Here is a 15,179-nt window from a genome sequence, read left to right as displayed (position 1 = left end):
TAGTCATAACCCTTAAATTTAATCTAATTTAAGGTTCTAATGGATCTAGATAGTTAAATTAGCTTAAATTAAGAGCTGCTATTATTTGTCGAATTGGTAGGAGGGACGGTATCTACTCTATTAGAAATGAATTGATGGGTCCAATCCTCTTTCTATAGATAAAAGATCATCAAGTAACATGGTGTGTTTGTCAACTTTACTATAATTAATAAAACAAATTTCATATTATTCAACCAAAATGTTGGAATTTTTTGTGAATTCTAATTTTTCTTTCTCCAATTTTACCTGTCTGTAAAGAGACAAGCTGACTAGCCAACGGTGCTATCTACTGTGTTATTACTTTTTTTTACTCTAAATTATTTTTGACTGACTTGACAAATAAAAAGCATAATGTGATCTGTTCGTTCTTGACAGTGTATTAAGCTTCTCAACTCTTGATTGAGAGAATGATTGACAAAAAAGCTACTTCTTACAAGTTGTGATCATACAAATTATGTGCACCAAAATTCTTAGCCCCAGCTAATGAGTGAGATAAGCTGCACCTTATTTGGTGACGTACCTAGTTTTTTGCCCTATCTGTAGTAAGCACCTATTAGGTAACTACTCTTTTAAAACTCTTTTTTTTCTCATACCTATTTTCAACTACACATTTCCATAATAAAATATTCTTTATGTATAAATACAAAATCTTTTCCTACTTTTAGATCACATATTCTCCAAAAACTTACTATTTCAGAACTCATTCTTGCCGAAAAAATTCTAAAGCATGACCGTCAAACAAGGCTAAAACTTGATAGGCCTCTTGTCAGTCTTTGTCTCAGCCAATCACCTCGGCCAGTCCATGACCACTTCGACCCATCACCTCAGTCAGTCACCCGACCCAACCACCTTGGTCTTCACCTGAGTAGGCACCTCGGGCCATGGCAACAGCAGGATGAAATCCCTTAAATCTCCCTATCATATCCAAACTCGACCTAGGGAGTCCTATTCAACTAAGGGAAGCATCTTCCCTTACTGCACAAGACTGCTCTCAACACTAGGATGCCTTATCCAGTCCTAATCCATATAGGGTTACATCATAAACTAGTATAATATATGTAGGGGCGGATCTAGTATGTGGCCAGTTAGGGGGGGCGGCCGTCCTAACTGGATTCGTCGGGGAGAATTTTTTTTTTTTATAATAGATAAAAATTTTAGGTTTTATAATTGGTAGTTAATTTTATTTTCAAACCTCTCTTTTGTTTAGTTGGTTAGAGCTTCCTTTTATATATTGTGAGTCTTGGGTTCGATTCCTCTCTCTCCATATCATTGTGTAAAATTTTTATTTTTACAATATTTGCCAAAATTAATTTCCTAAGGAAAGAATCCGAACCTATAACTTCTAGAATTAGGATGATTGGAAGCTTAATCATTATGGTAATGGTTGAATTTCGAATCTAAATTTAACAAAATAATATATGTTAAGACTTTACAAAAGTTTTTTTTTTTTTTTTGGTTTTTTCTTTTTAAATATTTTATGCTTTAATAATTTATAAGATATGTTAATAATTTAATATTAATAAACGATATCGCTATACGATCGTTAATTATCGACAAACAACGGCCAACGATCAACGACCGCTCTAGCTGAATCGAAGTCCTAGATTCGCCACTGAATATACGCCTTTTGTTCATTATATCGTTACACTCTCATTATGAACTTCATAGCTTTCTGCATATTTCTCTCTTCCTCGAATACTTCTTGCACCAGAGGGGTAACAAGATCACACCTACTCGCCTTTTGTAGGTATTTAGAAGCCGCTCGCAACACTCCTCCTGAGAATCTTTGCTTGGTCATTTTCAGATCATCCCAACTACAGGAAGCATTGTCCATGACCAACATTACCTCGATCTTCAGTCTACGTACCTCGGGTTGGCACAAGTACTTGGGAGACTCCCCGGTACATTGCTCCTCGGCCATTTTCAAGGTCATCCGAGGGAAAAAGACTGCTTGTTCGTGATCATCCTCATTCTGATCCTCAGTCTCCCCTTTCTCAGGTCTGACAAGATTCGAATTCTAATAGCATCAATTGGTAAGAAGGATAATTAGAAGACATAATATGAAAATTCTTGTATATCATGTGTTAATGCATAACCTTGCTAAAATTTTGACATATTACCTAATTATGACTGGCTTTATGTTGGAAATCTACCTAAGTTACATTTCTTATTCACTACTTATTTATTTTTCACAACTTTTAACTCAACATATCTAGCTAGTTTACTTCCTCAAGAAAATACTCTTTTTAGGTTTTGGCGTGGACTAGAAATCACCTTTTGATAAATGGCATTGATATATATATCTGAAACATATTCGATAGATATTGCTTAATCAAATAGGACAAGACGCTGATTTCCATGAATACTTACCAAAAATGGTTGATTAATTAGAAATTTTAGCTCAACTACACATTTTCATAATAAAATATTCTTTATGTATAAATACAAAATCTTTTCCTACTTTTAGATTACATATTCTCCAAAAACTTACTATTTCAGAACTCATTCTTGCCGAAAAAATTCTAAAGCATGACCGTCAAACAAGGCTAAAACTTGATAGGCCTCATGTTCTTTGATACCTATATACTTCTGAAAATGCATTCAGGATGAGGCCTTATCAGCCCTAAAATCTAATGCACGTAGAAATTAATGATGGTCGTCCACATTAGCAATTTTCATCATTCTTAGTGACGGAATTGGATGGAGTTACCTTGATTGCGATAAAATTAATGTGTAGTTACTCCACGTGATTGACATTCAAGTGAAAATACACTTACCGCAATTGATATTTATCCCAAATTATAATAGGTACAGTGTACCTTGTGGTTTTAAATGTCAACAGTTCTTCCCCGATCATCGAAGTTTTTTCTCATTAAACTAGTAATATATGTAGGGGCGGATCTAGTATGTGGCCAGTTAGGACGGGCGGCCGTCCTAACTGGATTCGTCGGGGAGAATTTTTTTTTTTTTATAATAGATAAAAATTTTAGGTTGTATAATTGGTAGTTAATTTTATTTTCAAACCTCTCTTTTGTTTAGTTGGTTAGAGCTTCCTTTTATATATTGTGAGTCTTGGGTTCGATTCCTTTCTCTCCATATCATTGTGTAAAATTTTTATTTTTACAATATTTACCAAAATTAATTTTCTAAGGAAAGAATTCGAACCTATAACTTCTAGAATTAGGATGATTGGAAGCTTAATCATTATGGTAATGGTTGAATTTCGAATCTAAATTTAACAAAATAATATATGTTAAGACTTTACAAAAGTTTTTTTTTTTTTTTTTGGTTTTTTCTTTTTAAATATTTTATGCTTTAATAATTTATAAGATATGTTAATAATTTAATATTAATAAACGATATCGCTATACGATCGTTAATTATCGACAAACAATGGTCAACGATCAACGACCGTTCTAGCTGAATCGAAGTCCTAGATTCGCCACTGAATATACGCCTTTTGTTCATTATGTCGTTACACTCTCATTATGAACTTCATAGCTTTCTGCATATTTCTCTCTTCCTCGAATACTTCTTGCACCAGAGGGGTAACAAGATCACACCTACTCGCCTTTTGTAGGTATTTAGAAGCCGCTCGCAACACTCCTCCTGAGAATCTTTGCTTGGTCATTTTCAGATCATCCCAACTACAGGAAGCATTGTCCATGACCAACATTACCTCGATCTTCAGTCTACGTACCTCGGGTTGGCACAAGTACTTGGGAGACTCCCCGGTACATTGCTCCTCGGCCATTTTCAAGGTCATCCGAGGGAAAAAGACTGCTTGTTCGTGATCATCCTCATTCTGATCCTCAGTCTCCCCTTTCTCAGGTCTGACAAGATTCGAATTCTAATAGCATCAATTGGTAAGAAGGATAATTAGAAGACATAATATGAAAATTCTTGTATATCATGTGTTAATGCATAACCTTGCTAAAATTTTGACATATTACCTAATTATGACTGGCTTTATGTTGGAAATCTACCTAAGTTACATTTCTTATTCACTACTTATTTATTTTTCACAACTTTTAACTCAACATATCTAGCTAGTTTACTTCCTCAAGAAAATACTCTTTTTAGGTTTTGGCGTGGACTAGAAATCACCTTTTGATAAATGGCATTGATATATATATCTGAAACATATTCGATAGATATTGCTTAATCAAATAGGACAAGACGCTGATTTCCATGAATACTTACCAAAAATGGTTGATTAATTAGAAATTTTAGATACCTATATACTTCTGAAAATGCATTCAGGATGAGGCCTTATCAGCCCTAAAATCTAATGCACGTAGAAATTAATGATGGTCGTCCACATTAGCAATTTTCATCATTCTTAGTGACGGAATTGGATGGAGTTACCTTGATTGCGATAAAATTAATGTGTAGTTACTCCACGTGATTGACATTCAAGTGAAAATACACTTACCGCAATTGATATTTATCCCAAATTATAATAGGTACAGTGTACCTTGTGGTTTTAAATGTCAACAGTTCTTCCCCGATCATCGAAGTTTTTTCTCATTGAATTTTGACTTAAAAAATATTGTTCCATGCGCCGCGCAGGTGGGTGATATTTAGATAACAAGGATTTTAAAAATCTTCTAAATTTAGGTGTCCTCAATTGAGAGTAGATGTTAAAATTTAGGTACTCTCAATAACTAACGAATTTATAAAGATTTCATTAATATACGCGCTTAAAAAAAATATAACCAAATATTTTGAAATTTCACCATATATTATGGAGTTTGTGAAAATCTATTCGAACCCACAAATTTCATTAGGATTTATAATGTTTTAAAATTCATCAAAACTTTAGTTAAGGATACCAATCAATGTGATGTCAACTAACTTGCTAGTTGAACAATAAGTATATCATGTTCAAGTCTAGCTTCTAGTCACTAGTTTATGTAGAAGTTGTCCAAGTTTCTATTGGTGTTGCTGTGTCTCTGACAAAGAAAAAAATGGATGTCACACTGAGCTCAATCTTCACCTCTATCTTCATAGCTGCATTCATAAGATGGGTAGTGAAATTGATAAACTGGGTGTGGTTAAGGCCTAAATAGCTAGAAGAAGGTCTGAGAAAGCAAGGACTCAATGGAAATCCTTACAGAACATTTATTGGCGATATGAAAGACTTGATCGGATTCATCAAAGAAATGCAGCCCAAATCAATCAAATTGTCGGACGATATCGTACCACGCATTGGCCATTATTACTACCAGAGCATCCACAACTTTGGTAGCATTTTTCATACTTTTAATTGTGTTTTCCATCTATACAATTTATCTTTTGAGCTTTTGTATCTCAAAGGCATCATGTTTTACTTGTTTTTAAGATTGCAAGTTACTTGAATATCAGGAGAGAATTCATTCGTATGGTTTGGTCCATCGCCGAGATTGAATTATAATAAAATAATATTACACATTCTCCAATAAATTAATATTGCACATAAATTAAAAACTTTTCATTCCTTTTCAAGTACACATTCTCCAAAAAATACCATTTCAAAAATTATAACATCAAATAATGTCAAATAATAGGGCTCAAATGGGGGCATAATTTCAAAATCCTAACAAATTTATCATATTGCTGTTTATACACAATGAAGAGGCATTAGACATTTTCATTTTCTTCGTCTATGCGACCTTAGATCAATCGATTGAATATTGATCCATGCTTGTAAACAAATATAAGGCTTAGACCAATCATATTATTCTCTTCATTGATGCATATAAATAAATAAATATTTGATTTAATGTATCAATTTAGTTTTCTTAGATGCATTCATTGTAACTTATAAATAAGGTCTATGATATTAATTGATTCTTTGAATGCATTGCAAATATGTTTGTTGATAACTGAAACACATCAATTACTCTATTAATTCGATTTATCTTAAATAAGAGCATTTATATGTATTGTAATTTATAAAATGGTTATGAGTGTATTGATGCAGTGGTAAACAAAAACTTTGGAGGTAGTGCATAGGTGTGATTGCAATTACTAAGCTAAGGAGAAATTCTTTTACTTCTCAAAGTAATTTCGACCCAAGGTATGTCCACGAGGGGTTTAGATTTGAATGAGTATGCATGTGTGTGTATATATTATATTTAAGATATATTATTATTTTCATAACGCGGATATTCTTTCATTCTAAAAGAATAAATTTATTTTTGTAAATGAATATATGTTTTTGTTAAGCAACCTGCAGAAATCTTATTTACTATTGTCCTTATTTTTGTTTTTTTATTATCTTATACTCAATAAATAGTTGCTATGACTTTTAATAAGTTTTTATTGCAAATTGCAGAAGTTAATAGTTACCATTATGAAAAACACGATTGAGTCTCTAATGTACTGTGTTTAGATAGCCTCTTGAATTCTTTAATTTGATCATATATATTTTTACAATTGTTTGTGCATGAAAATTAACATTTTTCCTTTTTTTTTTTTTGTTAAGGAAATTGATATAATATATTTAGTGAACAGAATTGAAAACTAAAATTGCAACGCTTCATTATATGTTGATTGCACAAGGATAATGTAAATAGCTTATAAAGATTTAGTAATTCTAACGTAACTCGCACTTGTCAATATATGTATTTTTTTATTATTTTTTATTTTTTAATGTTGGTCTACTTGGGACACATCTATGTTGTTGGAGCTAACGGTCTGACTTAAATTCATACAAAAAGTTAGCATTAATTATTGTCGTGATACGACTATAGCTTAAATTTGTACCATATAAGAGAAACTAAAAAAAATGAATTAAAGAACAGTACGTGCAGCTTTAAATAAAACACTCATGTACGAAAATTTAACTAATGTTGTTTATGTTTTCTTTCAGATTTTCAGATAACTTCTAGAATCCTAGGAATGAAATGGGCAGTATTTATTTATCTCGGGGATTATTTATAGCCTCTTGTGATGTTCATTGTCACAATTATTCAACTCGAAGATGGAATAGCTCTCACATATTGGGAAGTGCGGTAAGATTTGTTTATGAACCACCATACAATATTCTATGAATTACGATGACAAATTTCTTTACGACTCCTACAGTTAATCTACATTGACACCATGAATAAAATTTCATGAAAGGGCATCTCATTCATAACTTTAACAAGAGGAAAACTTTTATACATTGTAAAAATAAAAATAACCTCATAGAATAATTGGTTATACATTTGAAATTAGCATGAGAATGTTCTTGTATTACAAAAAAATGAAGTATACAACTCTACTGAAATGAAAAAACCAAAATTCTTGTCCAAAAATATAAATTCTCTCTTGAGATAAAGGAGATCATTGTCCCTCTTGATCTTGGAAAACTTTAACTCTATGATTATCAAGAGGATGTCTTATAAGCTGCATAACCAGTATTCACATTTTTGTTTGTTTGAGTTTAGCCTCCCTTTGGTAAATTTATAAATTATTTACAAATTAATCAAACTTCATATTTCAATTAATCCACAACTGGTATCTACTTATTTATCATTCATTTATATATATTAAACTATTTATAAATTCTTATGAAACCGATACAATTATTAGCAATTTGAATACCTTAACATTTGACCTTCAATTACGTAGTCAATTCGATGAAGAAATTAGGTTGGGTGCATACCGTAAGTTTATTAATCTTCACCAAATAATGATTTATTTATTATGAAAATTCAATATTGTTCGTTATTTTCATGTTTACTATACATATTGCCTTGTGAATAGTTTAAATTTTTAGATCAAATAATTCAGTATTGTACCAAAAGAGGCAAAGATTCCGAGATCCCAAGTCTTGTTGCTACACATTAATGAAAATGCATACTTGTCTTGCTTTAATAGAAAAAAATGGATCATATCTATATGTGAGAAAAAGTGTTAAAAACAAGATATAAATTATAATTAGCATTTTTTGCTAACCACTTCAACTCCTATATCAAGTGGTTCAACTAGACTTGTAGATTTTATTTCAAAGATAAATGTGCTTTGAAAGATCACGAAAATCTTTTACACATTTTGCATCCGAACATTTCGTGCAGAAGGGAAATTCAAGATCAGGTTACTGGATAAACATATCTCTACTGATCTTTCTATTAGTTGTCATCAAGACAGAAGGTTTTCACTCCATTGATGAAGTGCCCAACCCTATCAACATAACATTTATTGAGAGTGCTGTTTCGAAAGGAGCAGGTGTGACTATACAAATTAAAGCGACTAATTCAAAAATAAATTAGCAACTTTCTTCGTCATTATTTGCTAACATGTATACGATCTCATGTGGTACAGTTTGCTTGGATGGAAGCCCTCCGGCTTACCATTTTGATAAGGGATTCGGAGATGGAATTGACAACTGGTTGGTTTATCTTGAGGTTAGTCCATACAACCACAAGCTCTATAATATTCCTAAATTCTGTCTCTCGTTTCCTAGGTGAAATCATTAGATCCCATTTAAAAAAGCTTACAATATCATTAATGTTTCTATTTTCCGAAGGGATTTTTTTTCCCTCAGTATATACATCCCAGTTTTTGTTTTTCGTTATTTATTTAGGGCGGTGGATGGTGTGAAACAGAAAGTGAGTGCAAAGATAGGGCGCTTTCTATCTATGGCAGTTCCTTTAGAAAGCCAAAAGTTTACTATTTCAATGGGGTGCTAAGCAATAACCAAATGATCAATCCTGGTATTCATCTCATTATTGTTCAACTACGATTGTCTCTAACTAATTTTCTACCACTAATTTTCCTTTTATCTGATTCCAGAATTCTACAACTGGAATAGAGTATTTGTTAGATACTGCGATGGTTCATCATTCGCAGGAAATGTCGAAGCAGTTAATCCGGTACCTATTTTTACGTAAAAAACAATGCTATCCATATGAAAAATTACATTTGTGAGGGATTCTTGTCCTTTAAGCTCTTCGTTTTAATTTGATCTATGACAGGCTACCAACCTTTACTATAGAGGTGCAAGGATTTTTAAGGTTGTGATGGAGGATTTGTTGGAAAAAGGAATGAAGTATGCTTCGAATGTATGGTCAATTAAATATTCCCCGTCTCCCAAAATAGTATGAAAATTATGTCCATGCGCTAACAGCTCATTATATCAGGCTATACTCACTGGTTGTTCGGCCGGTGGATTGGCTACAATTCTGAATTGTGATCGCTTCCGAGCTCTAGTGCCTAGTGCTAATAGAGTGAAGTGCATTTCTGATTCTGGTTACTTTATCCATGCGTAAAACTCGTAAACTAAATTCTAGTACTGATTGTTTATCCCAAATTCATCAAACTTTTCGGTGCTCACTTATGTTGTTTTTTTGTTGCTTTACTATAGAAAAGATGTTCCTGGAGTGAAAAGAAGAGAAAAACGCTTTGCTGGAGTCGTTAGACTACATGTATATATATTTTCTGTCCTTTCTGTGTTGTTAATATGTTTTAATTCTGTCATAGCATGAAATATTTTTCTCTTTACTATATAAATAAAATTTCAGTCTAAATAAATGTGAGGTGATGCAGGAATTATCCAATTTTTTGCCTTCATCTTGTACATCGAAAAGGAATCCGAGTTTGGTAAGAGGAGCTATATCTGCAGTATATCAAATATCATTTTGATAATATCTTAGAACCCTAATGAAAAGTTTCTACAAATTCAGTGTTTATTTCCAGAATATTTAGTAAAAGATATGGAGACGCCACTTTTTCTACTCAATTCGCTTTATGATTCATGGCAGGTCAGATTTTTTTTCCTCGTATAACTAAGATTTTGTTCAGTTATTTCATTACTGCTAACTCTATTACTTAGGTTACATTTGTTGAACCATATTACACGGTATAAAGAATTCAATATTAAATTAGAATGGACCATAGTAGGTCCATAATATAATGATGGATAATCTTCTTTAGTTTTTAGTTTAAAAAATGGCACTTGCACTCTTGACCGTATAGCATAGAGGATGATGGAGATGGAGTTTAGACAAGATAAGATAAATTGTATAAGTAACATTATTTTGAATGAAAATAAAAAACTAGTATCCACCTTAGTCCACGTAATGTTATTATTTTACTAATATTATTTATCTTAAAATTATATTACTTCACTTGTACAGTCTAATACGGTGCCCCAAACACGCCCTTAATGTTTAATCACTGATATGCATGAATTACAACTACTGAAATATTTCATGCATATGAATAAAAGTGAATTAATTAGTCCACTGTCCAGCTCAAAATTTATGAGGTTAGATTTTTACATCTAATACATAAATGCACTTTATTTCCCTCTTTTTGTTGAGGTTGTTCTACATCGATTTTGGAGGAGGGTGATGGTCAATTTATAAGTGTGACGAAAAACCTCACCTCTTAAACTAGCTTTTAAGATTGAGAATGCTCAAAACCGCCCAACACAAATGCAATCCTATGATTAAATCCTATCTGCAAAATATCCAACTTCTTAAGAACTTGACAACGAATTAATGACCTCGTAATAATTCTTTTACTAATTCTTTCCAATTTGTTATTGGATGAATTTATGATTAGATAACGTATAATTTGAAACCACATCATGGAGATGAGCATGGCTGGAAAAAATGCACTAAAGATACAAAACTCTGCAGCCCTGGCCAACTAAAAACCATAAGAGGTGAGTGTCTTAAGCTACGTACAAAAATAGAGTATCGCCCTTCTTTTCTATTGTAATAAGAAAACCAGCATAATATTTGTTTACGACTGCTTTTCAGATTTTCGAATGGACTTCTTAAAGTCATTGCAAGAAATAGGCAATTCTTCATGTACAGGAATGTTTATCAACTCTTGCTACCTCCATTGTTACACTTACTCAACTGAAAGATGGAATTGTGCTGCCGGCTTGGGAAATACGGTAATAATATTTTTTAAAAAACACCCTTCACTCCTTTATGAATTAGAATGAAAATAATGAATAATTGTAATCTTATTTGAAATATTGTGTTTATACCAACTTATAAAACAATTAAATTTCAATATTATTACCTAGTTTCACAGTAGTTGAAAAATCACGATACCACCATCCTTTCAGTTCATTCATGGAAAAAGTGTTGTTTAATACTTTCTAATGTAATCTATATTATGCAGACCATTGCACAGGCCATTGGCGACTGGTACTTTGATCGCGATTCTTTTAAAGGGATAGACACTATGCATGATGTGCCACAGGAGTGTACTCAGTGCTTATAATTCTTTTGTCTTGATAACACTCGTGTATTCGACAGTCGTAATTCTCTATCTTAGTAAGAAACATTATTTCAAAATGAATGCGATCATGCTATGAACAGTTGTATGTTTCAAAATTAATTAAATGTAGAAACATGTATTTATATGTCAAGAAATTTCTTGATTAGTTAGTTATATTCTATATATTCAAAGCATTATTTTCCTTCGATCAATGTATTAAAATTTCTTGTTCATTCCTAATTAAATATCTATGCTTAAATTAAGTATTCAGCAAATACTAAGAAAAGTTTGTATTACTCGAGTAATTAAATAAATTAATTCTTTTCCATATAATGTTAGAAACATTAATCCCATCGCACATTAATTAAATCTATGAATACCATACTCTACTACAGAGTGGAATATGATAGTGTCAATCTGAGTTTCTTTTAAGTAGCACTGACCTTTGCCAATATTAACTAGCTCATGAAAAGAATGCAAGGCACTACATACACAGATTTCAGTTAAATTAAAACATTTTCTATTGTTTTAGCTTCGTTCATATTTTTTACTTTGTTTAGGGTCTCATTAGACGAAACTGTAGAAAGAGGACTTCTAAGAGAGAATTTGAGATACTTTGGGCACCTATTAAATTGCCAATTTGCCACCCAACTTAGAAGAAACTTGTACAAAAATCAAATTCCTTTAATAATTTCTCTCCTCATATGTACTAGTAAATTTTTAGATCAAAATTATAATTGGATTTAAGAAATTGTATTTGTAATAAAGGAAAATTCGCAGTAGGGATTTTCAAACTATCACAAATAAAATGCATAGGTTTCTAAGAACTTTATTCATGCGACTGCATATTGCTTCCAACTTGAAAAACATTAATTTTCTGTCAAACACTTGCATGCCTTACGTATGCCGTTATTATTATTTTTTCAATCTATCCAATATTCTCAAAATATTATTGAAAAAAAATGGAGAGATGAGAAAACAAAAGAAAGAAACAAAAAGAAAAGAAGAAAATCCAGTTTTTCTCACCTTCTGCAATAAAGAGTTTCCACAGAACATAAATTAATCAACTATCCTTTTGATTTAGAACTTCATTCATGTAAATTTATAGCTCGGATTTCCATATTGTTATTTTTAACATTTCAAATTTGAGGGTCGAGTTTGTAACCGTAAGTAAAAATTGCAGAAATTAAAAAATGAAAGAACACAGAGATTTTTCACCCTCGAAAGGATGTTCAGTCGTGAGACCTAATCACCCGTTGAGGATCTACTAAGGGATTAGGCTCAAGATCCACTAGTATCAACCAAGAAACAGTACAAATGTGCGAAGAAATCTCAGATTTCTTCGTATTTCTCTCGCCTCTTTTCACAATTGAAGTAACCTCGCAAAGCAGTATCTATCGATTATACACAGCAATCAGATTATATTACTAAGAACAACTATATCAATCACAAAGATCGATTTCAACATTAGAGATCAAAACCCTAATTTTCACTCAGAGAACGAAGAGAGACGAAGAGACTGAAAGAAGGATCCAGAGAGTGTGAATAGTGCCAAGGTCAAGTATATATCTGATCAATTCAATAGTCACAATCGAAGGGCTGAAATGTAGCCACGTGGACGGCAGATTCACACTCCCTCAGAGGCTAAAATCGTGTTTTCATAATACGATATAACAAAAAACCAGCAACCCAGTTACTCATATTGTTGGGCTCAAAATAAATGCAGCCCACAGGCCCAATAGCCCAAGATTAAATGAGGCATCCCATATTTTTTAACAATCTCCATCTTGCCGAGTTGAATCTTGGTCTTTACTAATGAATCTTAATACTAAATCAGTTAGTTTCACTTGCTCTTCATTCCTGTAAAACAAAAAAATTTATATCAGTTAACCTTATCATAAACAATACTTGAAGTTCTAAATTTTATCACCCCTTCATGTGATATTTAGAATCTTCAAGCAGAATTTAAATTTGTTTAGAGGCAGTACCTTAGTTCCCAAATTAAAGAGATTGAACTCTGTAGGAATCTTAACCAATTTGATCACACCTTTTTCGACCATATTTCGCACAAAGTGAAATTTTATGTCTACATGTTTGGTTCTATCATGATATACAGGATTCTTACTTAGGTGTATTGCACTTTGATTATCTGTATAAATGTTAACAGAATTATTTGCAAAGCCAATTTCATTTAGTAAACCTCTTAACCAGATGCTTTCTTTGACAGCATCACAAGCTGCAATATATTCAGCTTGTGTAGATGATAAGGCAATTAATTTTTATAATTGTGACTTCCAGCTTATACATCCATTACACAAAGTAAAAATATATGAGGATGTGGATCTTCTCCTATCTAAATCACCAGCAAAATCTGAATCTGTGTAACCTTTCAAGGTTATCTCTTCATTGCTTCTTCTATACATTAGACCTAATTCAGATGACCCTTTTAAGTATCTTGACATCCATTTTATTGCAAGTCAGTGAGTTTCACCTGGGTTGGCCATGAATCTACTTAGAACACTAATTCCATGTGCTAAGTCAGGTCTTGTACAGACCATAGGATACATGATAGAACCTACAGTGTTAGCATAAGGTACTTTCTCCATTCTTTTTAATTCATCATCTGTTTTAGGTGATTGTTCACTAGACAGTTTAAAGTGATTAGCAATAGGAAGAGTAACTAGTTTACAATCGAGCATAGAAAATTTTTCAAGAATTTTTTTCACATAAGATTCTTGTTTTAGTATTAATATGTACTTATCTCTATCTCTATCTATTTCCATTCCAAGAATCCTTTTAGTTTGTCCTAAATCCTTCATTTCAAATTCAGACTTTAACTATGATTTAATGAAGTCTATTTCATTTTTATCATGACAAGCAAGCAACATATCATCCACATATAATAACAAGTAAACTGATTCAGCTCCACCTGAGCCTTTATAAAAAAGACAGGAGTCATAGCAGCTCTTTACAAAACCTAAAGTCTGCACAAATGAATTGAATTTCAAGTAACATTGCCTGGGAGCTTGTTTAAGCCCATAAAGAGACTTTTTCAGCAAACAGACTTTTTTTGATTTAGATTTAATTTCAAATCCTTTGGGTTGAGTCATATAGATTGTCTCATCAAGATCACTATTTAGAAATGCTGTTTTAACATCAAGTTGATCTAATTCCCAGTTAAAATGAGCAGATAAAGCCAGTAGGATTCTAATTGTAGTGTACTTGGCCACAGGAGAGAATATTTCATGATAGTCTACTCCTTCCTTTTGAGTGAAACCTTTAGCCACTAATCTGGCTTTATATCTTTTGTGTTCTGAATTTGAATCTCCTTCTTTAATTTAAAAAATCCACTTAGAATCTACAATCTTTTGATTCTTAGGTCTGTTGACCAAAATTCAGGTTGTATTTTTAATAAGAGAATCAATTTCCTCATCCATAGTGTAATACTCCGAAATTTTATGCTGATTTAAATTTCTTTAAGATGGCGATTTAACTTTCAATACTATTTTTGGCCATAAGAAAAGGGGACACCACTTTTGTAGTGGTTATTGTTAGAGATAGCTAATGACTACAAGCATGAGGTGTTAAATGTTGCGTATACATGAAGTGATTATTAGTTAGTCGAAACTTAAGTCAAATTTGAAATTGAATGTGGTCGATTATTTTGTTAGGACTTCAATTGACCAAATGATTAAATTAATTTATGATCTACAATTTTTGGATATGTAAGTTGGATATAAGTTTAGATTTGGGATACATTTGCTAATAATGAAAGATAGAGGGTTGGATTATATTAGTTGGAAGATTAGAGATTTCCTTTGCAAATATAGGTCTTTAGGCTACTAATTACTTATAATCAACCCCACTTGTTATCCATCACCACCATACATTTGGATCATAGATTAAACAAGTGTACAAGTATTAAAAAA

General features: G+C 32.1%; 1 protein-coding gene across 1 annotated transcript; it reads left to right on the top strand.

Annotated features, from left to right (window-relative positions):
- The first annotated feature begins 8,309 nt into the window (after positions 1–8,309).
- Positions 8,310–11,374, top strand: LOC111404824 (pectin acetylesterase 8-like). The gene is made up of 11 exons (XM_023033573.1): positions 8,310–8,417; positions 8,597–8,726; positions 8,806–8,885; positions 8,988–9,074; positions 9,153–9,277; positions 9,377–9,437; positions 9,559–9,612; positions 9,696–9,773; positions 10,579–10,681; positions 10,779–10,918; positions 11,152–11,374. The coding sequence occupies exons 1-11, from the start codon at positions 8,310–8,312 to the stop codon at positions 11,251–11,253; spliced, it is 1,068 nt and encodes a 355-aa protein (XP_022889341.1). The 3' UTR covers positions 11,254–11,374.
- The last annotated feature ends 3,805 nt before the right edge of the window (positions 11,375–15,179 follow it).

Source organism: Olea europaea, chromosome 11, assembly GCF_002742605.1.
Source record: "Olea europaea var. sylvestris chromosome 11, O_europaea_v1, whole genome shotgun sequence".
Lineage (NCBI taxonomy): Eukaryota > Viridiplantae > Streptophyta > Magnoliopsida > Lamiales > Oleaceae > Olea > Olea europaea.
The sequence above is the reverse complement of the archived record's forward strand: the minus strand, read 5'-3'. Positions and strand labels throughout refer to the sequence as shown.